General features: G+C 34.1%; 1 protein-coding gene across 2 annotated transcripts in view; it reads left to right on the forward strand.

The window, feature by feature from the left end:
- The first annotated feature begins 941 nt into the window (after positions 1 to 941).
- Positions 942 to 27541, forward strand: part of EMCN (endomucin) — a 92447-nt gene continuing 65847 nt past the window's right edge. For both annotated transcript variants that reach the window (XM_054591686.1, XM_054591687.1), the window contains exon 1: positions 942 to 1148. In XM_054591686.1, coding sequence (XP_054447661.1) covers positions 1079 to 1148 — 70 coding nt within the window. In that variant the 5' untranslated portion in view covers positions 942 to 1078. The remainder of the gene's footprint in view (positions 1149 to 27541) is intronic.

Here is a 27541-nt window from a genome sequence, read left to right on the forward strand (position 1 = left end):
GTGTGTGTGGAACAGATGAATCTACACTGATCCATCAACACTCTTTTGTCCAGGAGGCTTACGCCTAAAGATATAGAAGGGCAATTAGCTAAGATGAGACTGAGGAAAAGTGTAGAGTTACAAGGCACACAATGGGATTGCCGCCAGGGTTGTGGCTGTGTAGTAAACATGTTTTAATCAATTGCTACTAATATCAAAGAGACCCTTGATACACAGAGTCTCTAGCCTGTGGCATTCTGATTTGAAGAATTCATCCCTTCCAACTTTACTGATTTGTTGCAAGAGCATCCCATGCCAGTGCCATTCCAATTGCAGTTTCTAGAGAAGGGCATCTTTGGAGTATTATAAGTAATTTTTTTCCTGTTCGTGAAATTCCAACAATAAAAACCAGTAATAATCAGTGAACATTTACATGGCTTTGCTTAGTTCTATTAGAAATATCCTGAGAAACTTCCCTGGACATCCCTAAGAAATCTCTTTGCTTCCTTAAGAGCAGAGCATGTTATATTTAATAAGGTTTTGCAGTTATCTTCAGAAGATGGTCTTTGCTAAACTGGCCTTCAGTTTGGAAAAGGGGAAGAAAAATTGATTCCTCGTTGATTTCGCTCTAAAATTTAACCCTCAGGCACTTAAAGCTTCTTTATCCAAACTGAGTCACTCTTTAAGGAGGCCCTTTATAACTACTCCAAAACGCAATTTCAAAACAAAAGTTAGAAAGCTGTATGACCCATTCTCAAGAAAGATCTGTTTCTGTTCAAAACCCTCCTTGACCTTTTTGTTGAAGAAGAACAAAATAATGTAGTAACAAAAACACAAGTGGCTGCCAAAGGAAGAGAGAAAAAAAAAAAGTTCCTGTAAGGGACTGAAACAATAAATCTCCTCTCTGCTGAACTCCCAAAGGGAGTGTGTGTATTTCCTCCCGTTCTTTATCAGAACCCCCGAAATAAGTAGGAATGGGCAGTGGTTGTTCACATTCAGCACACCTTTTCCATTTGCTAATAAGGTCCTGCCAGACTGGAAAGGAGTTGTCCCTGTCTGACTCTGGAGTGAGGAGCCACTGCAATAATCCACCGGCACCATGAAACTGCTTCAAGTGACCATCCTTTGTCTTCTTGTTTCCAGTATTCTTCATACCAGTGAAGGCGACGGTACTATTTTCTCTTATCCTTTGACGGTGTGGATTAGATATCACTAGCAGGGGCTGGTAGCCTCAGTTTACCATCAGGGAGCTTCCCCTGAAACTTAGATGCAGCAGTTCATTTGCTGAGTGGAGTGTGTGGGTGCTGAATGTGAGTGCATAGAGAAGGCTCCACAGAAAGGATGTTTGTTTTCCCTGAAGGGAAATGTTTGCCGGTGCAGTGGCCTCGAAGTGTAGGTGAGACATCACAGAGGTACTGGAAATACACAAAGACCTTTTTAGAGAATAAAAATCTGGGGATTAAATGCTGGTTTAAAGTGTTCTCTTTTCAGACATAATTCTAGAAATAACAAGGTTGTCAGTATGGGTGAAAGGCTGTAATTGGAAAAATCTCTTTGCAGATGCTGGCCTATTATTTTTCCCAACTATATTTTGGCTTTGATAAATTGAGAGGTTAAGTTGCCTAGAGGAGTAAATCGTAGCATTTTGAGGAGTGGGGTGGGTAAAGAGGAGATTCATTAAAGTTTATAGTTGTTTGCTCCAGAAATATGCACATATCCACACACACAACATTTTGCATAACATTTCAGGGAATTCTACACACAAAAAAACCCTACATGTTGATTGCAGGTTCTGAAACTCAGATAAAGGCTATATGTTAAAGCCTATATATGTACCTGCCTAAGCCCTGACTCTATTCGTGACCAGTTGCAAGAAATGATTACATTTGTCTTTTAACCCTTTTAGGAGAATTCACAGTAAGCAATTAAATTTAATCAATATTTATTAGTCTCCTGCCATGTTCTCAGCAGTGCAAGGAATAAAAAATGAGTAAGACATTGTTCTTGCCCACAGTGGTAAATGTACTATTGAGAGAAATAAGCATGTAATTCTAATACAAGACAAACTTAATAAATGCAAAAACCCAAGTACAAACTGTCATAAAAGAACTCAGTTGGGAAAGATTGATTTTGACTCTGAAGAGCCTTGGGGGGAAAAACAAAAAAGTTCTGTCTAATTTCATTTTGCTTGTGCTCTTTTCAAAAGTTTGTTTCCTATAAAATTCTAATTTGCAGTGATAATGTAGGAAAAAATGAGCACACTCCTTCATGAAATACATTTATCATTAATTTTTCAAATATATTTGTAAATTTAGCACAAAGTTCTGAACACTTCAACATCACATGTGATTGCTCACCATGCATCTTGAAGTTTTCAGGGTTGTGTTGCCATGGCTATCAAGGCCGTAAAATTTACTTGGAAGAGTTACTAAGAATCTGATTTCTTAAACTAAGAATATTTATGAGGTGTCACAGAAATCAATGCACTAGTTTAGAAGAACTCTTCAGTATGCATGGGAAAGCTTGATAGGAATCCTGATGCCATGAAAACACTGCTTGCAAGCAGGTCAATATAAATTGAAAAGGTCTGGTGAAGCTGCTCTCCATTTCAGGTCTGTGAGAATCATGAGGACACTACTTTTCTGGCATCGTTAAACTCTGAATGAGCACATGTCTTTCTGAAAGTAAAGTGAAATAAGATCAATAGAAACAGCCTGCAAAATGCAGCCATTAAAAAGATGGAAAGGTGAAAGACAAGCCAGAAATGACTTAGCAGATTTTTCTACATGGACGTTTTTGGGAAAATACTAACCTGCTTTAGCTCACTGGTAATAAGCCTAACCTCTCTGTTAACAGTGTCCTCTTTCTAATGAACTGTTAACCCAACTAAGGTAATTTCTCACTAGAGCAGAGACAACAGTTACATAATGACTTTCTTCAACCTCTGCCAACAAGCCTATCTGCTCACTGTAGGCAAGTGTTTGTAAAAACCACTCTATTTATCTTAGAAGAGAAAGCTCTAGTTTGGGAGTGTAATTTGACTATCTAAGTGGTGCTGTGAGTTGGAAGAGATTTTCCCATCCACGTGTATGATTTTGCTGCACCTGGCTCTGCCTGTATTATGTTTTCCTTTGCAGATACGGTGCAGGAAATGAAGCATTTCCCAAGCTGATTTATTAAGTTGTTGTTTTTTTTTTCCCTAACCCCGGAAACACATTGATTTCAAAGCTTTACGTGTTCTCAAAACTTAGAATACTTAATGTATTTCATTGTCATAGTTGATTATTGGAGGTGGGGCAGGAGGCGTTTCATCTGCATTAAATTCACAAGTTGTCAAAAAGATCCCTTTTTTTTTCTTTTTGTGTAGTAATTTATTCCTAAATAATGATCTTTTGAAGAAATTGACTACTTCCTTTTCTTTTCTGATGATTTTGTCAAGTCAGTCTGAGATTTAAATAAATACGATATAGCCTTTTGTGCTCTTTGAGAAAATCAAGGGAATCTTTCTACATGGAAGTGAGTGATTTTCTATTACTTGGTTGGTGGTATAATATTTTACAAATTCTAATTTGGAAAGCTATTCTATTGAGATGTATATGGAAGCTTCCTGAAAAGGAACTGTCATTCTTTTCCCAGGTTTTCTAAATTATATTCCAAAGTGAACAGACATCTATAATGACCCCTTTGGCTTTTAAGTGTAGATCCATGAGCTTTTGACTGTTGTCACTGAGAGAAGTTAAATAAAAAGGGATTCCAAGAAAAAGAAGGCCCTGGAAGCAATTTAATCTTCAAGTGTCATTTGCTTTTTCACCTTTATTAAGTTAATCTAGGAAATATTAAAATGTTTTAGGCAAGTAGGAACAAACATCACTTTATTGGTATCTGAAGAATTTAATTGCTTGGAGAAATTCATTTGTTGGTGATTGAACATTCAGTTTCATGGGGGAAAAATGGATTGTACACACTGAAACACACACTATGCTAAATACTGTAGGTTTATAGGGATCAATGAGACTCAGCCTTTCCCTTAGAAGTGGGGGAAAAAAGGAGGAGGCGGCAAGTAATATAACTTTGATTACATTGAGCTTAGTTTTGGGTGTACGGACATCAGAAATATCTTCATCTAAAAGTGGAAATTATGATAAACTATGAAGATTGAAAATGAGAAGTTTCCAGATGAATGTAAATTCCTAAGTAGAAACATTAAACATGAGTATAATCTAGTCTAGAAATGAAAGACAATCACAAGTTGAACATAGATGAATGTTGAGAAATAAGGATGGATATACAGCCTCAGGATATACTGAATACCAGGATGAAAAATATTGACTCATATAATTAATTAGTTTAGACACTCTGAATTTATTTGAACAGGGAAATTACATGATTGAGCTATAAATTGGGAAGATTAATCTGTGAGCAGGAGATAGACTGATAATTGCAGTCAGGAAAGGTAAAAGTTAAAGAAAATAGTTAAATGTTATTGCAAGTATAAGGGCCTGTCAATAAAATGAAAAGAAGGGTCTGAGGAAAAGTTTTAAGGATGTAGAAAGTCTATGATTTGACATGTTATTGACTGGCAGTGAAGGAGAAAGTGACTGAGATGTACAGAGAGTCATTTTAATACTAGAAGTAGAGAAATGGCTTGAGAGCAGAGATAGGGAAAGAGGAGGTGGTGTAGGGAGAGAAATGATGTATTTGATTTGGGACGTGGTAAGTTTGAAATCCTATTAAGATATTTGAATAGATATATCCAGTGGTAAATTGGAATTATCTGGTAGGTAGTTGGAATTCCTCTGGAGCTGGAGGTGATGGTGAGGAAATGAATTTTCTTTACTCTTGTATCCCAAGAAAGTTTAATCATGCTCATTGTAAAAGTAATAACATAGAAAGCAATTTCTTTCTCTTTTGGATGCTCATATTTCTCACTGTCTTGTGGCATTTTTTTTCTAATTCTGTCATACTTATTTGTGTCTATATCTTACCTCCCTTACCAGACTATAAGTGCTTTGAAGGTAAAGCCCATACTTACTGTTTGTTTGTCTAGTAACAGTCCTAAACACACAAGGGCATAATTTGCTAAATAAATGCATAAATGAATGATACAGTTGCCACCTTACTTTTTTATTTTTATTTTTCTCTTATCACAATCACTTTTCAGATTACTACCTTGCCTTTGTGTAAAGGTTATGGACAGGTAAGAATCACAGAACATAACATGGATACAAGTGGATTATTTTGATTCTTGGGTGTAAAAGTAGGCACCAAATATGAGGAAAGGAGCTTCTTATGAAAGTTAAGCCAATTCCCAAACTTCAGCAGGAAAGGAGATGATAGAGGAAGATGGATGACCTAGTTTCAGGTGATAGTAATTTATAAAAAATCTGAAAGAAGAAGCTGCTATGTCTTTAATCACTGGGAGGAAGAATATCTAAATAGATTGATCCCCCTACCCCTCACATTTTGAGGCATCAAATACTTTAAACATTTTCTTGTAGTTAGAAATATTCAAGGAGAAATTTTATTCTAAACCAACTTACCAAAAACACAAAGTGGCTTTCTAAAAAAGCAAAGTTCACAAAAGGAGAAGTTGAAAGACAGTTAACTACTACACATTGTTAATTCATGTGTTATTTTAGGAAACAAATTGGTTTAGAGATCATTTTACTAATGACTTCTTTTTAGCTTAATTACTATAAATAGATCTTACATAAAATGGGGGATTTGTCATAGGAAGCATGAAAAAACATGGACACAAATCTGTGGAGAAAGTTCAGTTCCCAATCTATTTGTTTAGCATTCTTTCTTCACTACTTATTTTTTTAACGGTCTGTACCTAAAAGTAGATGGAATCATTCTAGAATTCATATTTTCAAGAGACTTATAACAGTTGTCACCAGCAAGTTCTCTGGCAATTTTATCTTGCTGATTATAATTATTCAGATATTATGAAAAAACAATGAAAAGTTGAGGTTCTCAAAAAGTTTTTGACTTACTGGATAATTGCCCAACCTTTTCTTTTCATTGATGAAGTTACATTTCAAGCTTCAGGTAAATATTTTAACCTGTAAATAATTATCTAATCCAAACAATTTTTATTCATTTTTTTAGTCATCACTTACCAACTTCCTCTTCCTCTTTGAGAACAAACCGAGATGTGCACTGCTAAAACAGTGAACAACAAAGCAGGAATTACTCTAAGGGACATTCAATTCCTGTGTAGTAAGTGTTTATTTTCCTGTTACTAAATTCCTATAAATAATAGTTCTGTCTATCAGCTTAGGATCATAGTGCCTGCTTGGTGTTAGAAAAAGCTCTCTTAGTTAGCAAACAAGATCCTTTTGTACTGTTACTCTCAATATTATCATCAGCATGGGAAACATTAGTGGTGTTAATTACATCCAGAAGGGCCATTATATAGTACCCAAATTTCAGGCAGTCATAAGAATAATAGTTTTCTAAATTTGAGTAGAAATTTTAGGTCTTGTAGAATAATATATTCATAGAGATAATCATAACTAGTCTCTAGAAACAATCACAATATTATTTGACACCTGTTATGTCTTTCCCTCTATTCCCTGGGGCTATGTTTAGTCCAGCCATTGCTATGACAGCACAGGATTTATTATATTTTTTTAATGGGAACATCTTGGTTTGGATAATAATGTACGTCTAGGTATAGATTAGTTACAATTTCTCTAACACTAATTAATACTCACTATTTTTCTTCCTCTTCACTTAAAAAAAAAACTAAACTTAAAAAGCTTTGATCAATCTTTTGTTGCCTAAGATTTAAATGATATTCTTAAGCAGGTTCTATTCTAAGGCAATCATTTGTCTGTTGAGTCAATAATAAATTATATTGTAAGATTAGTAGTCAAAAATGTCAATGTCACTGATTTCATTCTTGGTATACTGCTTATCCAAAATGTGAACTGCTTTTTAATTTTTTTAATTGGTCATATTATAGCCTAAACCTAAACCAGAGACTGGAGATTGTCACTGGGTTTGGTACAAGTTAACCCAAATAAGTATCATCATAACATCTACTGACACCTACTATTTACTGTGCCTCACCTTTAAACACATTACTTCCATCACAACACTTCAAGTTCAGCTTTATTATTTCTATTTACCGATTAAGAAACTGAGGTTTGGACATAATATAAAGTTATACTAAAGTGATACAATTAAACCAAAAGACATTGTTCTTCAAAATCTCCCCCTATAGTCTGCTGCCTTCCAATGTAGTGAAACTGCAGTAGCTGAATTTTTCTGATAGAAAGTAACAGGGATAGAGGCTTGTCACTTGAAAATTCAGAAGCTGTTGCTATCTCTCAGAGCATCTTCAGCACAACTAAACTGACAGCTAAGACAACAGAGCCATGAAGGAATTTTTAGTGATAACAATCTTTTTAATATCCTGAATTCAACGAACTCTTAGGGAATGGGTTGAAAGGAGTTGTAGACACTTGCATACCTACTCATTGTTACCTTGTTTGAAAAAATATGCTTAGGGTTCTAATATTAATACCAGTACAATTAATGTGGGACTTGGAAGGGAGGGAAAAAAGCAAAAAAGAAATAACTATTACTGAATTAATCAATTAGTGTCACATTTATAATTTTCCTGGAGCCAGACTGTCTGTGTTCAAATTCCAGCTTGGACACATTTGTGTATACATGGGCAAGTCATATAAACTTTAGCTTTCTCAGCTGTAAAATGAGGTGAATATAGTCCCTGCCTCATAGTGATATGGAGATCGTGTGAGGTAATATATATAAAACTCTAGAATACTGTTCGCAATGTGTTAACTTGATAAGTTTTGCTGAGTTTTAGAATGCAGAGTCCTATAGTTTATTATATCCCATTATTTAGATAAATTAATTTATTTCCAAGTTGATTCCAATCCATAAACAGCAAATATTTAAATTATAATGTTAATTCTCACAAAGTGAAAAACCAGCACATAAAAATTTTTGACAATAGAATTGATACACAGTACTAGAAAGATGATTGCCAAATTACATTCTTAATCACAATATATATGGGCACAATTTGTAATATACAGACTGGTGTATTCTCTAGAAAGCCTTTTGATTTGTAAGGTACTTAACTCACTGTGTAAACTAATCACTCAAATTAATAAGCAAAATTGTGTTTGTATTTAATGAGAATTATTTTTAGTCTGAGAATCATCAGCACCCTCAAACATTATTACCTATTTTAAAATATTAAGCATTGCTTAATCTGAAAAGTGGAATATGTTAGTGGGAAAAAACCTAGGTCTTAATCTGAGAACCTACTTGGGATCCATCTTCTTAAATATGCTGAAATTGGTCAAGACACTAAATATTTCTTAGCCTCAGTTTTTTTAATCTAAAAATGAGAAAAAAGTATTTGTTGAAACAATGTTGGTATTACAGGAAAAGAAGAAAAGCTATTTTAGTCTTGTGTAAATTACAAAGTATTATTAAAATATCAGTTGTTCATATGCAAACTAACACTTAACTCACAGAACCAGGCATTTTATAAATTTTAGAGTTCTTTATTGGCTGGGTCTTTAACTGCCAGTCACCACTGCTCTTTTACCATCATACCTTTACACATTTTTTCATAGCTAGTAGACTGTCAGATAGCCACATGTCGAAATAATGCTTGAGTTATAAAAACCACACACATAAAAGACAGAAAAATATTTGAATAACACATTGAATTTATTTTTAAGAGTGAGAAAATAATTTATTTTGGTAGGAATTGTGAAATTGCCCTCCTAGGGCATTCAGCAAGTGTGAGGGCACATACTCCAAAGTCTAGGACACTCTCTCTCAGGAACAGAGGCAACTCTTGAACTCATTGGCTCACCATTGTTACAATTTTGCCCTACAATGACACATCCCCCAATTATCTGTATCTCTGCAAATCCAGTTTTAAAAAGTAAGGCTCACCTTTTTAAATGCAAAAGAATGACTTAACATAAAGATTTATTAATGTTAATTTAATTATTAGGATCAGGATATTTTGATTGTATTAATCAAAAAGATTTTTGTTATTGTTCTTCCTTTTTCATTTCTGAGAGCCTCATTTATTGGGTACAAGTTTTATATTAATTAAGTTTAAAACTCTACAGACTTGAAAAGTAGAAGAACGAAAAATGGTAATAGAGCCAACCATTTAAAACCTGTTATTACGGTATATTACAATCTAACTGAATATAAGTCTCTTGGGAGCAAGGACAATATCTATGAGGGGAGACATCAAAATGGAATTTATTTCTAAAACTTCAGTCACCTTCAAAGCACTCTCCATTTGATGCAATACACCTATCGAGATTTTTTTCCACTACTCAAAATAGTTTTTAAACTCACAGATTTTGATGCCTTTTAGTGCTTCTCCCATTTTTTTGTTTCACTTCTTCCACATCGACAAAAACATGTCCCTTTGAGGACTTTTCATCTGGGGAAACAAAGAAAAGTCACTCATGGAGAGATCAAGTAAATAGAAAGGGTGGGGCATGGAGTGTTGTCATTTTTAGTCACAAACTGCTGAACACTCAGTGCAGGTGGGCAGGTGAGCTCCTAAGTTACACATCATAAAATGAGCAAACACATTGGAAGAGTCTTCAAAAAAATTCCACTGAAGCCAAACACAGCCTCTCACAAAACACCAGCGGGTACGCTACTACAGATGGGTTTAAAGAACACTATCCTAGTGAGGGAAGCCTCTACTACAAGGGGCCTACCCTCCCGAAGATAATTAATTTTGCCGGGGGGCGGGGGGGTCGAAATTAATTAATCTCTTTTTCCCTCAGAGCATATCTTTGGACATTTAGATAATGCTTACTAACTAGCTCTTGCTTTAATTTGAAGAACTGTGTTTCTTCAAAAGTCAGCCGACTTGAAAATGTGCAAGGTAGTTTGAATTTGTTTTCAGTAACTTGAGGGCAATATTTATTTTTATCTTTGGCCTGTGTAGTGGAGAGGTTGTGAGTGTCATTTTCGGATACTCTCTTGGTTGGCTGGTCTTATTTAACTTGCTTTATGAAGTTGACTTGCTATCTTATTATTGTATAAATAACAGAAAATAGCTGTCTGTGATTTATATTGATTGTCCAAATCACACAAGAATGGCATGATTATCTGAATGCAAGTGTTGAATCATTCCCAAGTCTTGCTCATGCACATACAAAAAATCCTATCATTCTGAACATCATTTGGTGTCCTATAATTCTATACATCATATGTCATGTAATCATGAACAATTCAGATCAAACTAATTCTCACCCCCACTAGAATAAAATGTAAACTTATGGAAATTCAGTCATAACAACATGTTGATTATAGGTTTCACGTCTCTATTTCTGAAGACTTGGTTCAGTATTTTGAGAAATTAACTGTATTCTTATCATGTCCAGAAGCAAAGGCATCAGATAATTCTGTTGTTCCCAGGTATTTAAAATTTCATTGATCGATAAATAATCAAAATGTCCTTTGGGCAAGTAACATTGTATTAGTAGCTTTTTACTTTTTCAAATAAAGACACAAAACCCCTACAATATGTAGACTATTTACCAATATTTTACATAAAGTAAAGGCTACTTTAGTGCACTCTCTCCTCTCTCTCTTTCTCTCTCTCTCTCTCACACACACAGTATAACAAAGTTCTCATATTTCATTCTCACTGAGCTCTGACTGGTGTCTTAAGTCAGCACTGTGCAGTGGTGGACAGTGCACTGTCCTCTGAGCCTGGAGCCCTTGGGTTTAGTTACCAAGCTTGCTGTGTGTCTGAGCCAAGCAATTTTTTTAAAATGCTCCAGCAAGGCTTTAATTGCCCCATCCACAAAATGAGTATGGTTTATATAAATGATATTAGAGTTGTCTTCCAGATCTACAGTTATATGATCTTACTGTAACCAATAATTTCTATGCATTTCACCTCAAGCGATCCTGCTTCACTTTCATCCCGTTATTCCTAGACGCAGTCACAGGAGCAAAGATTCAATTGTATTTCCTAATGTTTACCTCCTTGGGGAATTTTCAGATAGGACTGTTGGAAAGCATCTGCTTTGCATGTGAAAGGCCTATTCTCTGCCTTGAGAGACATTTCTCACAGTGCACGCCAACAGATGACATTTTTAAAAATAATTTCCATGTGGTATTATGGTTCTATTTGTATATAAATTGGAGAGATTTGGTGGTGGGAGGAAAAGAAAAAAGATAGACGGGAAGCGGGGTGGGGGGTGGGGGAGAAAGAGAGAAAGAGAAAGAGATTCGTTGACATCCAGAAGATGGAAAGAAAGAACAAGGTTAAAAGAAATTGAGATAGTGATCGAGTCTGCAGGAAGGATAGGGCCCCCCTGACAGGGCTGCATGGGAAAGATGAAGAATGAGAAGGAGGGAGAACAATGGAGAGATGAGGGGGTACTAAGTGCTCTGTGTGGGAGAAGTATTCCCCTCAGTCCCTCCAGCGTCTTTTATAGGTCCAGTACCCAGTGGAGTTCTTCTTATTAAATGTCTTGCCAGCCCTTCAGTTTTCCATCCATTTAACTTGCAGAATATTGTACATTTTCAAAGCAGTTTCATCGATCAATTATTTCATTGAATCCTTCCTGTTGCCCAGGGGATTGGGCAGACTAGTGTTGTTTGTGCTCCTTGTCAAAGGAGGGAAGCTCAACACACACTTTGTATACAAACCAGTAGCTCTTAACATTTATTACTCATAAGAATCACCTAAGTATCTGTTAAAAAATATGTTTTCCTAGGGCTCAGCCCCAGAGGTCCCTGAACCCTTTTTAGGAAAAAGAACCAAAACCAACCAACCAAACAAAAAACTGTCTCCAGCAATTACTACTGATAATTTTTACACATTGGTACATCAACACATTCTCTGAGAGATCTTGGACTGGACTCAAGTTTCCTGACTAGTTATCTGAGTCTTTTTGAGTAGCCCATACCCATAAAATAAACAGAGATGTTTACCTTTCAAGGAAAGTGCTGGAATCTAGTGTTCACAGGGAAAATTTTCATATTATTTCAGTGTATTCTCTCTCTCTCTTTCTTTGTTTTGTTTTGGGGTTTTTTTTGTGTTGTTTTTTTTTTTTTTTTTTTTTTTGCTTGTACTGGTTTAGGCTAATAGGAAATGAGAATTGGCCAAGACAAATATTAGTTGAAGGAATGAAATCTCCCTTGGCACATAGGCTTAAATTCTAGCTTTTTGGGCCATCTCTTCATAAGGAGATATCCTTCACTCCCTACTCATTATAAGATCTTACGGATTGATTTCAATTCTATTAATTATCTCCCTCCTGTTTTCATTAACACTAAAAGACCCTGGGCCTCCTCCCCATACACTTCTTGAGAAAATTAGCCACCTTGAATAACAGAGTATTTGATTAGGGGAAAAGCCACAGTGATTTTCATCAAAGTTTCAAGTGGGGTTAGGGTGTGTTTGATATTCCAAACACAATTTATTTTGTTTCCCAGGGAAGTTTGAGAGTAGGGAGGATTAAAAGACTAGTATTAATAAGTAATTTGGAAGCATGAAGAGAAATGAAAAAGCTATGGTGTTACAAATCTGAGCTAGTCATGCAGGAAAACTTCTACTATTGAAAAATGGCCAACAAATTTGTCAATGGGTTACTCTGCCATTACTAAATAAGCTGAGATGAGTTTCAAGATATCAACAGCCTTTCTCACAAAGTTCACAAACTAGCAACCTCAGACATAGGACCTGCAGGTGTGTGTTGTTTGCCCACATTGTTTTAAGACTACAAGGGGGAATAGTATTTAAAAATAAGAACATTTCACAAAACAACAGTAACAGGGAAAAAATGGAGAAAACCCTATGTTTAGCTCTTCAGGCAACTCTTGGACTCACATTTCCTCAGGGCAGCATTCAGTTAAATCTGGATAATGTGTCCCTTTAAAGTGGGAAATGCTCTCTCTCCTACAAATGTGCACACTTACATGTTACCTGATTCTCTTGTTTACCTCACTGCTTAGGCCCTGTGAAAATTGAGTTAATCCTTTTACCTATTTCATAAAATTAGAATTTCATCAAAGCATTATGTGTGTTGCAGTTCAATAAATTTTGAAAGGACAGGCTCTGGGGCAATTTCCTACAACTGACTAAGCTTGCCAGCTCAGTCTCAGAATTTTAAATACTTATTCCATTTACCATTATTTCATTTTACATAGAATTCTTTTATTAAAATATTCCTATAAATAATTAATGGCACTGATTATTACTCCTATTTAATAGTCTTAGCAAAGCATAACACTTAGAAAATAATTTAAAGAAAGTAGAAACCACAAATTATAAAATGTAATTAAAATTGTATTTTTTTTAAAATATCACACAATCTCTTTAACATTTATTTGGTGAACAATAATTTCCTGACCTTGATGAAAATATTGGAGGCCTGTGACTTTTTTTTTCATTCTTAATAAATGTATATTTCAGTTGACAACTAAATTTATAGAATGTATGCATTCAAAATGTAAATGTACAATCCAAAATAATAATTAAAAATTCTGTCCTGTAGCTCATGCCAGTGTGGAATAAAATTCTACAGACTGACTTTTTTAATAGGTTCTATATTTTTCTGCTTCTCTGTTCTCTCTCCAACCCCTCTGTGACCGCTCCATGTTGGGAGCAGGGTGAGGGAGCAGTGAGAAAATTGAATGAAATGTGTTAGTTGACCTGGCACCGTAAGTTGTACCCAGGGCCTGGCAGATGGTTAAAGCCAACTGCTTAGTGATGCACTTTAATGGGTTCCTCAAAGGTGTGGCTTCGGGCCTCTCTCTCCTGTAGCTCCTTGGTTCATAAGGATGGATCCTTATTCTGGGAATTCGCTGGATACTCCTTCCAAAGCACTGGTAGTCCTGTATTAACCAGGGCTTCAAGACACCGACTGTCCAACTCTACATAGCTCTCAGGACAAGCACTCATTCTCTCTTTCCATTTGGTCCACAGGAAACAATCATTTACCTCTCTCTAAAATCCCTGCCAGGGCAGGCTTATTCTCAACATAGTAATAACTCTCTTGGTCCCATATCAAAGCAGCTAGACAGCAAACTTTCATTTTCTTGATTTCCCAGGTATGAGTCAGCTCTGAGGCCACTATGCCTTTCAGCTGTAGTGGGGGCCCGCATGTTAAGGTAGCTGTGAATTGCAGAGGGCTGTCAAATCTTGCTCCTTGGTGGTGGGAAAGTGGGAATGGGATTCAAAAAAGTATTCCGCAAAGACAAGCTCTTCTCAGGTAATATCTACGTGTCTCACTCGACACTTTGATTTTTCTAATGTTATAAGTGGGCAGAAGAACTCAAGTGTCCACAGAACAGGTTTCAGATATTTTATTTGAAAATCTATATGTGATTATTTGTCCCATCCCTTTGTAATTTCATATCTTTGTACCTTATTAAAACTTTAATGTTCACATATTGTGCCCGATAGCTTGCACCAGTCTTTCCTTTGAAACAAGACCCAAATGTCTATTTTTCTGAGTTTATTATAATTATGCTATAAATCAATAATATAATTAGAACAATTAAAATATCAGTATGTTTAAAAAGTAAGACATTCACTTATGAATAACCTATGAATCATAGAAAAATCATGATGAAAAATAATTTCTATAGAAAAAATATTTTATAACAAAATATGAATGATGCAACTAAACCAGTGATTAGGGGAAGTAAATTCTGTAGTCTTAAATGTACATATTAGTTAAAAAAGTTTTTTCGAAGACCAAAATAAACCCAAATAAAATGGATAAGAGAAAAAATAAAAGAGCAAAAAATAATGAACTAGAAAAGAAATATATAAATATAAATTTCTGTTAATAATGAGATTGCTAAACCTCTGCCAAAACTAATCAAGAAAAGTAAGAATAGAAACAAATAAACATTAAAAAGGAGACTTTACTACAGATGCTGCTAAATTTTGTTTATTAGGTGGATAAGATGAAAACTTCATATAAATAATTTTGGAATTTATGTAAAATGAATAAATTTATAGAAAAATATAACCTATCAAAACTAACTCAAGAAGAAATACAAACTTTTATAGGCCTTTAATCATTAAAAAAATTGAATCAGCAAGTAATAGTCTTCTACCAAAAATGAAAAATTCCCAGTCCAGTTAGTATCACCAGAGAATCATACTAATTATTTAAGTAATAAGTAAACCAGTTTTATATAAAATCTTCCAGAGAATATAAATGGAGGTTTTACTTCCTAACTTGTTTCACGAGGCTAGCATATGGGTGAAATCAAAACCTGCCAGGAATATAAGGAAGGAATACTATAGGCCAATCTTTTTATTTTAAAAATGTAAAAATCCAGTAAAACATAAAAACAGGTACTTAAGTGTGTAAAAGTTGGGATTGTACTAGCAATGTGAATTGGGTTTAACACTAGGAAATCAATCAATATAATGCATTCCATTGACAGAATACAGAAAAAATAAATAATCATTTGAACAGAAGCAGAAAAAACACTTAATAATCCAATATAGATTTCTCATTAAAAAAATTTAGGAAATAAGTCTATAGGGGATTTTCTTAATTTGATAAAGTAGCTTCAAAAACTACAGTCAGCATTATAAAATCATGCATAATAGAGGAATGTTAGATTTCCCTTTGAGAATGAGAATAACACAGTCTTGCCTAGCAATATTACTTGTATTAAATATTGTACTAAGTATGCAAGCTAATGCTGTAAAACAACAACAACAAAAAAAAACACCTCAATTAAAAAGGAAAAAATAAAATTTATTTTTAAATAATATCTAATTGTATAAGTAGAAAATCCACAAAAATATACTGATAAATTATTGGAATTAAAGAATTCTTCTCCCTGGCTGGTGTGGCTCAGTTGGTTGGAGTGTCATCCCATAAACTGAAAGCTTGCAAGTTCAATTCCTGGTCAGGGCACCTGCCTGGTACTGGAGTTTAGTCTCCAGTCAGGATGTGTTACAAAAAGTAACCAATCCATGTTTCTCTCTCACATCAATATTTCTCTTCCTTTCTCTCTCCCTCCCCCTCTCTCTAAAATCAATAAGCACGTCCTCGGGTGAGGATAAAACAAACAAAAAAAGAATGTATCAAGTTTTCTGGATATAAAATTCATATATTAATTATATTTCTATCTATGCGACAAAAATTTTAAAAAGAAAACTTAACAATATGCCACTACAAAAAATCAAAATATATCAAGTGCCTGTAGTAATTCTACTAAAAGATACTCATGATTTCTATGAGAAGAATAATAAAAGATTATTGAGTACCATTAAAGAACACCTTAAATATTACAAATATGTAGTATGCTCATTGATTGGGCAATCCAGTATTTTAATTTTATTCATTGTCTCCTAAAAGACCTTTTGATTCAATATAATTACAAATGAAATCATAATAGACTTTATTGTGGAATATAAGATGATTATAAGTTTTTATATGGAAATATATACAGTCAAGAAAATCTTATAATTCTTGAAGAAATACAAGAAAGAGGAACTTGCTCTACCCTGTTATGTCCCATATCAAGGATGTAGTAACACTGATGTAGTAAAAATTGTTAAGTTGTTGCAAGTTAGATACATTAAGCAATAGTGCCATTGATGTCATGTAGATCAGTAGGTAGAATAGAGCTCTGAAGACAGAGCTCTGAAATGGACCTACAGCTATAGGGATCTTTGATATAAAATAAAGATGGTACAGAGCATTGGGAAAGCACTGGCCTTTCCATAAATGCTGTTGACACAGTCAGGAAGCCATTAGGGGAAAATTATACTGGATTCCTATATAACAATTCCAGTAGCCAATTCCAGAGGAATTACTTACTGGATATAAACTTTAAAACTTTAAGGAGAATATATAGGAGAATATTTTTGCTACTTTATTCTGGGAAAATATACAAAAAGCACTAGCCATAAAGGAAAATACATATATGTTATTGTTTTAGAATTTGTTACTCTATTTATCAAAAGACAAGTAGTAAAAGGGAAAAGACAGCCACAAAATGGCAGAAAATATTTGCCATGATTATACATGACCAAAAAAACTTCATCTAGAAATATATATAAAAAATATAAATCAGTAAGAAAAATAAAAACAATCCAATCCAAAAAAGGAGAAGACTTACATAGGTACTTAACTTTTTCATAAGAATAGAAGTAAAGTATGCTTATAGCATTCTTTTTATAACATGCAAAAATTAATGGAGCTCAAATGACTAGAATTGCAAATTAATAAGCAAATTAAGGTTTATTCATTCAATGAATTATACAGTGACAGTGAACAGGCTACAGCTGTAATCAACAAAATAAAATATCTTAAAATACAGTATTTAACAAAATACAAAAAATACATACAATATATTTCTATTTGCTTAAAGTTAAAAACAGTTAAATTTAAGTTTTGTTATATTGAGATGTGCATATAGACAGTAAATCTATAAAGCAGTGATTTTCAACTTTTTCATCTAACGATATGCGTAAACTAATAAAATTCTGTGCATACCAAAAAATTTATTTTTTTACTGATCTAACAAAAAAAGGTATAATTTGATTTTTCACACCAGAGGGCTAATGTGTTGGTTCTTGTCATTTTCTTTTTTCAGTTGTTTTTTTTTTTAATTGTTGTTCAAGTATAGTTGTCTCCATTTTTCCAGCACCACTTTCTCCTGCCTCACTCGCCCTCACCTCCCACCTTCAATATTTCCACCTTTGGCTTTGTCCATGGGTCCTTTATACTTGTGCCTTGTCAATTTCCTTTTTTTAATTTTTCAATCTAAGGGAAAGGAGATCAGTGCCCCTGACTAAAGAGTCAGGTATTGCATGTTTTAAAAATTCTTGCAGCGCACAAGTTGAAAATCCATGCTATAAAGAATGGCTAGAAGCGATGGCCCCAAATCAGATTAGCTGTGGGTAACCTCTAGAGCAGCAGGAGAGGTACATAACTCACAGAGCATTCCCAAGGAGCTTCTGAATAGCTGGCAATATTCTTTCTTAAACTAGGTCATAATTACACCAGATTCCTGAATTGATTTTGTCCTTTACTGGCTTATAATTTAATTTGTAATGTCAAAATCAAAAGCCTTACTCAAGCCTAACTAGATTATTGTAGGGCCCTGGCTTCTGATTCGTAGAGTAATCCTCTCCTATTTGTGGATAACACTTCAAAGCCACACAGTGGATGCCTAAAACCACAGACAGTGACAAACTTTCACTCTTTCACTTAAATGAAGCACTTTTACTGCTTTTCTTCAGCGTATCTGAATTGCCAGCATCACTCCTCTTGTGCTTTGAGGCCATTATAGGTAGAATAAGGGTTATTTGAACAAGGGCAGTCAATCTTATAACAGAGAAGGCTACTATGGGACTAACTGGCAGGGAGTGTGTAAGCGTGGAGACACCAGACAATGGGATGGTTCACAGTGCAGACGGGAGGGCTAACGCCACGAGGTTACGTCATGCTACTCAGAAGGGTGTGCAATTTACAACTCACTAATTGTTTCTTTCTGCAATTTTTCATTCAGCATTTTGGACCATGGTTGACTGTGGGTAACTGAAAATGTGGGAAGTGAAACAATGGATAAGGAGGGCGACTGTCTATCTTCTTCTCCACATAGGTATCTGAGACATTAAATGATTACTAATCACCTACTCAGCCCATACTTCTACCAATATTATCAGGCACTTAAACAATAATATTGTTTAGAAGTATGGGCTCCAATGACCTTGGTTTTGGAAAGGTGGGAACCAATGCATGTTTGAGAAAAAAAGGATAAAAATGGAGTCAAGGCTGTCTTTCTTCCATATAGATAAGCCATAATTTGGTGCATCACATGGTGCTTTAAGACTGATTGGGTGGCATTAAAAGGCTTTCACCTGAGGCAGTATCCCTAGGATGTGCACTGAGTGTAACTGATGAGACTTGAGATAACTGTAGGCATAAACGGCCACAGCGTTAAGTAACATTGACTCAAATTTCTATCATACTTCTGGTTGTCTAAGTCATGCATTTGGTGTTCTTATGTCTTTCCTATGCCTTGCACCCACCAATTTCACTTGTCAACACCGGGAGAGCAGACTCAAGCATGGAGCCATCGTAATTAGTGGTCTCTACATAGAAAATGACTTTTTTCATAGTTTTTATTTTTATGGCTATTTCAGTTAAAACTAAATTTACTTTTTAAAAGTGTTTTGATTTTAAGAAACTAAGGAACTAATAGTAGATAAAGCATACGAAATACTCAAAAGTGGTACAGGAGTGAATTAAATTTGGGACACACTTTCCTGGAGATTAAACCTTAGGAAGCAGCTACAACTAAATTTAGCATTTCCTTTTGTCAACTCTTTTGTTCTCTCTAGTAGGCTGCTAAAATGGGCAAGAGTTTTGAGGACATTTTGATAGTTGGTAAGTGACTCTTCTGAATTTAACAACTACATTTTATTTCAACCTTTATAACCCAGAAGAATATGAAATATAATGCTTTCAAATTTTACAGAACACTCACAATAGATAAGAAAATGCCAAAAACGTATTCTTCCTACAAATTCTTCCCAGATTTTAAAGTGACCCTATATGAGAAAAAAATCATAAATACAAATTTATACAGTATTCAACACTGTTGAGGTCACAAAAGAGCAGAGATATGTTTACAAATAGAGCATAAGGAATAATGATTTACTAATAAATTTAAACCCAGAAATTTAATTTCAGCATAAAATTTCAACAGTAGATCATATGTTCAACATAAATTCAACCCGAGTTTTCCTTTTTAGCCATTGGTAATCCTATTTTAAACAACAGTATAAATGTAACATTTTGAGGATTCTGGCTATTCAGGAAAAATTTACTTATATTTATAATTTAATAAATATTTAATAAAGGTCTATCATCAAGTACAGCACAGATAGTGGAAGATACACAGAAATATTAATGCTAACCTGATATTCAATTCTAATTGCTTGAAAGCTATCATTCTGGTATATCTTATATAATGATTCTAAACAAATAAAAACATTTAATTATACAAGGTACCATACTTTTAGGCATTCTGAATTAAAGAATCTAATTATATATTGATAATAATGAAAGATTACACATATTGGTTTCTCTTACTTCCTCTGTTACTCTGTCAGGAAACTAAGTTTAATTGTTCAGACAGGAATTTGTCTTCACAACCAGAAAAAATCAGTTTACAAATAAATGTCAGCTGTGATTTAATGGCAACCTTCACACTTAGAAAATACTTTATTGGTTAATACCAGTGATAGCTCAGATTTCAGTAATTATTACTGCTGCATTGAAGTGTTTATTCCATGGCTTGAGGATCTATTTTTTTTTATTACCTATCTTGCCATATTTATGAGGCAAACAATTTATAGCCAACTCTGCCTGGAATAATTTACTACAGAACAAATTTACGATCATCCTTTGCTCAACCAGCGCATAAATATGACTCAGCAATTCTGAATCAGTAAACGGTATTTAATAAACTAAGAAAATAATTTTATATAACTCTGATGTCACTGGGATATCTCCATCCTTTAACACAAAAATATGCTTAGACTGAAGACTTACTCTCTTCTCTGAGGAAAGGCCAAGGCCCCACATTTCTGCAAACAAATCTTTTGTGGCAGAGCGAAGATTAAGTTCTCAGGCTCATCTTTCTAGATACCTGCCTCCTTCAAATCTTGTAATCCCTTTGGTATCTCACAACATTTAACTTTGCACTGACAACAATAAAACTGTAGTTCCCTTTTCCTTCATACAAGTCTAGACAGATCCTCTTAACTAAAGTTTTGGTTGGTATTTATAGACTGCGTGTGTAGAAACCGAGTTTAAAGAAGAAAGGAAGGTTTTACATCAGAGTTAAGGATGAGTTTTAAATGTCCCTGTTCTTAAAATTCCTTCTTACTTGGCCTTTCCTCCTTGTTGTTCCTTCACGTCTTCTGCCTTTTCAACTTTATGGGTAAAAAAACTAACAAATTATTTCTGGGGTTTTGTTTGTTTGTTTTTGTTTATTTGTTTGTTTTTTGAGCAGAGGCATTCAGGTCTCCCTAGTGCTTTCTCTTACATCTCTTCAGCCTGGACATCCTTTTACATTAAAAAATCACCTTTAGAAAAAATACATCTGACCATTTGTTCTTAGATAAGAACAAATTTTCCATCCTAGTTTTCATCTTGGCATTTGGGAATGGATTTTTGGAGGGTTCATTCTTCTAGTTAAAATTGGATGATGTCATACAAGAACATACTACTTTAAAATAATGAAAGAAATGAATTTCCTGATTTACTCCCCATCAAGAGAGCAGATACTTCCCAAATAGGCTTTGAAAGCATATTCTGGAAATGTGTGTGCTGCCTACTATTAAGTACAAAAATCTGTTGCAATGTTCAGTGTAAGCTTTTTCTTTTTCCGAGGGCTGCATCTGTCCCATGACATGCAGAGTTATTTTTAAATGTGTTAGATTTAATTAACCCACCACAAATGACTACTTTGATGGCATCCTAATGAAATGTTCAGAATATTTTTAATTTGGAAAACATACCATGTAAAAGCTAGTCTCTAAAATCAGAAAGTAGACAGCATAACTTCTCTGTTCTTGTGTAAATACATGATGAGGTCTTAATGGGCATGTGGTTCAGAGCAAATTTTCCATCACAATGTGGAGAAACTGTGGGGAAGGAGATTTACCGAAAGCACTTAGATATGGGATATACCGGAATCAAAAGGGCTTAATAAGTCCCCTGCTCTGTTAGTCTTTGCTTGTTTGTTTCTAATGAAAAAGTATGACTCACGGGTGTTTAAAGAATGTCCCTGACCATTTGCAGGGAATAGTTTAGACAAGATAGCAAATTCTGATTCAGTTTGTGATGCTAGATGAAGCCTTCAGTCAAAATAACAAAATTATACTGTTATTGATATATGAAGACATATTGTACAATGTAGTGGACCCCAATTTTCTGAAGATTAATCTCATTTATGTGGAATTTATTATGAACTCCTTTTCCATTAAGATAATAACTACACCCATATATTTAGAAATAGAATGCTTCTAAATATTTAGCAATTTTAAAATTTTTGTATTTTATTACAGTAGAAAATATTCATATTTAAAAATAGCATACATGTGTGACTTTTTTTTAGTATATAGACAATATTTAGTGTGGATAAATATTTAATAATCCCTGGGAAAACTCTGCAGATCCCAGTAGTACCATACCCATAGCATCACAGCAACCACGGGCCTATGAAACGCACTATGTAAAATCTTTTTTACTACACGAAAAGAGCTTCCAAGTTTTCTTTCTATTGTTCTGAAATCTTTCTGTTCTACAACAATAATAAAAATTTCTTAAAGAAAATGGTATAAGGGTGTTAGAAAAAGAAAAGAAGCTAATCTATAAAATCTGGCAAAGGAGTTGTCAAAGTTAGGACACAAATGAGAGACAGGTAATGATTTAGGGAGGATTTAAATTTTTTTTCAGAAAGACTTTACTAGCTTGAACCTACTGACTGTGTTGGACATAGCCCTGTAAGAAGTTAATCAATCACTGAAGCACAGTATAAGCAAGAAACATAAATTTGTCTGCCCTAATGGTTTTTAATTAGGATAAATTTAAGTGCAACCCAGATGTTAGCTGTACCTCTCACCTTTTTATATATATTAATCTTTTGATCTGTACAAAAACCCTATAAGTTTGGTTTCTATAATATTGAAAACCTAAAGAGACTAAGCAATTTGCATAAAGTCATATGGATGGGAAATGGTGGGGCCTAAGCTCAAACTGAGCAACACGGCCCCAGAGCCCTGCTGGTATCCACTCCCGACCCCACACTGCCCCTTGATTCAAATCTTGCTCACGGATTCCTTCAATTATTTAGCATTTTTTCTTAAATTCACATGAGACCTTAGATATATATGTTAAAAATAATTTGATGCAAATGAAATAAAGAGGGCAAAATAGTTATTTGATGTGATCAAGGTGAAGTAATTAGTGATTTTGCTATAAAGGTGAGACAAAACAATAATATATTTACCATATCACTGCTGCTTTATCCCAAAACAAAAAAAGATAAACATTTTTCCTGCAACATTGCCCTAAAAATAAGTAAAGTAATAAGGACACTAAAAAAGTTGTACCTTAGGAAGCCCTTCATAAATTTTCTCTGAGTGATTTAATATTATAATAAAAGTTGACTTTTTTACTTTAAAATTTCTAGTACAATTGTTTCACACTAATATTCTAATGAAGAACAAGATAATATAAAACTCTGAACTAAGATTTTGTTCTGTTGATTTATTCAATAATCCTTGATGGATAAAGTAGCTGGTCAACCAAAAACTGATGATCACTGTTTTAACTTTCAATACTTTTCATATCGTAACTAGATATACTTATTTTCATAACAATTAGCAATAATATAAAAAATGCACTCTAAAGTCATTAGAGTACTGAAGCAGTAGCACAGCAATACTGCCACCATAAACATGACTGTAGCTCTAAGACTCTAGCCAATATAGAGGAAAAGAGTGTGAAATATGAAATTAGGACATCAGAACTTAATTATTGTTTCAGATGCTTGTGTTCTGGCAATATCCATCATTTAAAGTGTTTTGTCCCTTCAAATAACTCTTTTCAGGGCAATAAAAGATAGCTTTGAATTTTCCGAAGTTAGGAATCAATTTTTGTCCTTTTATTTTAATCTTTTATAACTAAAAATAATGTCCTTCAACTGATACAAATGAAATAACATTTTAAATCAGCTAGAGTTTTACTTTACCGTTGGTGAAGATAAAAATAACAGTAGACTAAATGATAAATATCTCTAATTCAGCCAAATATCATTTTCTAGCTCCAAATGCAATATTGTAGGCTATTTTTAGAAACTCAGTTGTCCACAATTAAATATAGACATAAACACACATGCATACACACACATACACATGCACTTGTGGGAGGGAGTGGACTAGCTTATTAGATATGAGCTCTATTTGTTCACATAGGAATTCATCTACCTATACAAAATATTTTATACAAAAGTGTAATATCTTATTACACTTTGTCTTCTATGTTGAAAAGAAAACTTTAAAACAAAGTATTCCAAATGTTTATTTCAAACTTTTTCTTTCATCTTTCCTTTAGTTCTGGGTAGAGAAACACTCTAAAAGGAAAAACACTTAGTCAAGGTAACAGTATCAAATTACAAATGGATGTAGACAGTTTTGTCCCTTAAAATATAGAACTCCCTTTAGGGCTCAAATTTCTTCCAGGTAACAGGTTAATATCTCCATGAAGCCATTGTGTAAAACTGCTAAAGGATATGCATCCTCTTGGTTTGTACAAATGCAACTTTATTTTTTGCCATAACAAATATTTACATCATAATTAAACTTATAGCTGTAAAGACAGTATTGAACAGCCACTTTTCATAGAAAGGAAACTGAGGCTCAGAGTGGTAAAGTGGCTGAATCAAAGTTGCATAGTTAGCTGATGTCAGAATTGCCAGATCTATGTTTTCCTTCTGCTTCCCATCATGTCATTTCCTATGTGCAATTCTAAATCACTATTCTAAACTAACAGACCTTCTGGTAAATGTGTCTAGTGAGCCCTTCCCTGTTTCTGAAGAAATGCTCAAGAGAAATGCTCAGGTGGCCTTCCCTGTTTCTGAAGAAATGTTTCCTATAGTTAAGACTCAAGACTTGAAGTGACTACATTCTAAATTCAGAGGAAAGCTGCAGGTGCCATTAGAGAGGTAACAGGAACGCAACTTCCTTTGTTATCGCGGCCCCTACATGGAGCCCAGAGAAGGGATAGAGCAGTGCTGTTTCTCCCAGGACTGAGAGGGCATCCAAATTTATCCTCCTCCTAAAGTCATGATATGGGCCCAAGAGACTTGCTTGTGAAGGCTGCTGGGGCATACAAGAATGTGTGAAGCCGAAGCACCTTGTTTCCTTAGAAGGTACATTTTAAGTTGTAGAACCATAGTTCTCTCTGAAGTCCGAGCATATATTGGTGGAAAAGATTATGGGACATTTGTCTACAAGCCCAGAGGTAAGGCCAGGTTGTTCTTTTTCCCTCTTACTCCCACTCCTACAAATGTTAAATATAACCTTTGTCTTTTTACACATCAAGGAGCTGAAAATCTTTGAGAAAACTTTGTACAGTATACAAAAATCCGTTATCATAGAGTCCCCCATTTAAAAATATCTCATTATTATGGAACATGATTTTTAAAGAATCACGGTTATTTTGTAAAGGAAGAATAACTGCATTGCCCCACAATTTCCAACCTAACACCGGGATAAGTGGAGGCATTTGCCTTGTACACCTCCATTCATTTGTCAGCAAAACGCCTCAGATTTTCAGGTCCATTTTGCAGATATTGTTGTTTTCTGTTTAAGAAACTCACCAATGTAATGCTGCCTTACTGTTCTCCTCAGAGGGGCCAGGTGGCTGAGACACCTGTCCACACTCAGAGCCTGCTAGGCTTGGCGCGCCCTCCACACCTCACAGATGGCTGGCAACCTGAGGAGATTCCTGTTTTGACCACAGCTTTCTCCCACTGATCCAAACATTTTTCTCTCTGTAAAAAATGAAATTTTCTTCTTACTTATCCCCAAAATTTATTCCACCTAGAAAATTTAAGCATTCTCAAAACTTCTCTGCTTGCTACAGTACTTTGTTAAACTTAATTGAAAATGTACTTTAAATTTAAAATTTTCTGAGTTGTCACTACCTCTGATGTTTTTATTAAAAACGAAATTTTCCTGTTTATCTCTCCCAAAATATTTTGCATATAGTGTCTAATATCATCAATGTCCTCTTACAGCCCATATATTGTATGACCTCTATTGAATTTCCCTTCTATTTGACTATCCTTTCTTTTCTCACATGAAACTTTTTTCCATGTAGTATTAAACTGATTCCTCTTGAATCTCTTCTTTCAAGAAAATGATTCTAATTACTCCAGACACATAAAAAGACATCACCTTACTTTGATTTCACTTCAGCTTGTGTAAAACCAGCTATGTGTAATATGACTCATATAGCACCATTTTTATATGGCACTTTAGCATAATCTTACAGCTGTATGTACATATCTATATCTATAAATATATATGTATGTGTGTGTATATATCTTGAGAGTCAAACTCTAGAAAACATAGTTGTATTTAATGAAAGTTAATTGAAGTAAATAACATTGGTTAGTGTATTACTTATACATTTCATAGAGGATTTATGAAGTTTTGGATTAATGCAAACAGAAGAAATCATCAAGGATATATTCTAAGATAATAATTCTTTTTTTCTCTTAATTGAAAAAAATGCTTTTTATTTGATTGACAGTGAACCAAAGTGAACCTTTGCTATGTCAAAAGAGAAGGATCACCACTAGTGTAAATATGTGTTGATATGAAACTGATCATGAAGGCTCTGTTTTGATGAGAATATGAAAAGTGGTACCATATTTTATTTAATTAATTTAAATATATTTTGCCATTCATTATATTTTGTTTTTTAGTATGCATGTTTTAGTGTGTGAGAGAAAATTGAAATTTTCAACTTAAACTTAATGATCATTTCCTAACAGTTATGGTGTAAGGTTCTCATTAAACAAGAATTATATGCTAGCAGTTACTGACAAATCATTATCAAGAGGGACCCTCTTACCAATTGTAATACACTGATTTATGCACTGATAATAATACATTGCTATCACATGCAAACTTTATGAGTGGATGCATGTTCATTATAAGCTGTGATAGTTAAGGGGATAAGCATCAGCAATCATAACAAAACAATTAACAATTACTTTGCTTCATGATAAAATCTGTGTAAAATTTCTGAATGCCTGAGAGTGCAGCAATGTACACAGAAGGTGGCATTGCATGAAGATGATATGAATTAGTGGAAATAATACATAATAAGCTATTAAAACACAAATTATCTACTTTATCTAAAACTCTCTAGATTAGTTGGTCTAGATCAGAAAATTATTACCTTATGATTATACTTTGAGGGTTTACAGGACCATTTAGTAATTAGCATTTTACTGTAATTACATATTTTTAAAGAAATTATTATTTTGTTGCCATAAATAATTTAAATCTTTCTTCTGAAATTTTGTTATTAGCTAAAACTGGCAAAGTCAATATTATTTTCAAAGATAGTTCTGGGGAAAACAACACTGTCTCCTTCAGGAGTGCATTTCACATGCCCGTATAATAGAATGAGAAACAAAAACAGACCTTTCTATGCTGCATAATAGAGTGCTGAATTGGGAATCAGGGGAACATTTTTACCAACTTATGTAATGGTCTTTTGAAACTACCTTAAACTAACATATTTTCTAAGCCATAAAATGTAGAGATTATATTATGTTAGGATGTTTAAAACATTTTTGGCCAGTTTCAGGTCCTAGAAAGCTGACTTAGTCATTCAGTGTTAGTGTTGTCCTAGAAGAAGCAAGTTATATTCTCTTTAGTAGTAGATTTCTAGAGGACTTCAAACATGGATGTAGTAAGGAAATAGATAACTGGAGA

The sequence above is a fragment of the Pteronotus mesoamericanus genome, unplaced genomic scaffold (assembly GCF_021234165.1).
Source record: "Pteronotus mesoamericanus isolate MK-2021 breed Mesoamerican mustached bat unplaced genomic scaffold, CSHL_Meso_final scaffold_232, whole genome shotgun sequence".
Taxonomy (NCBI): domain Eukaryota; kingdom Metazoa; phylum Chordata; class Mammalia; order Chiroptera; family Mormoopidae; genus Pteronotus; species Pteronotus mesoamericanus.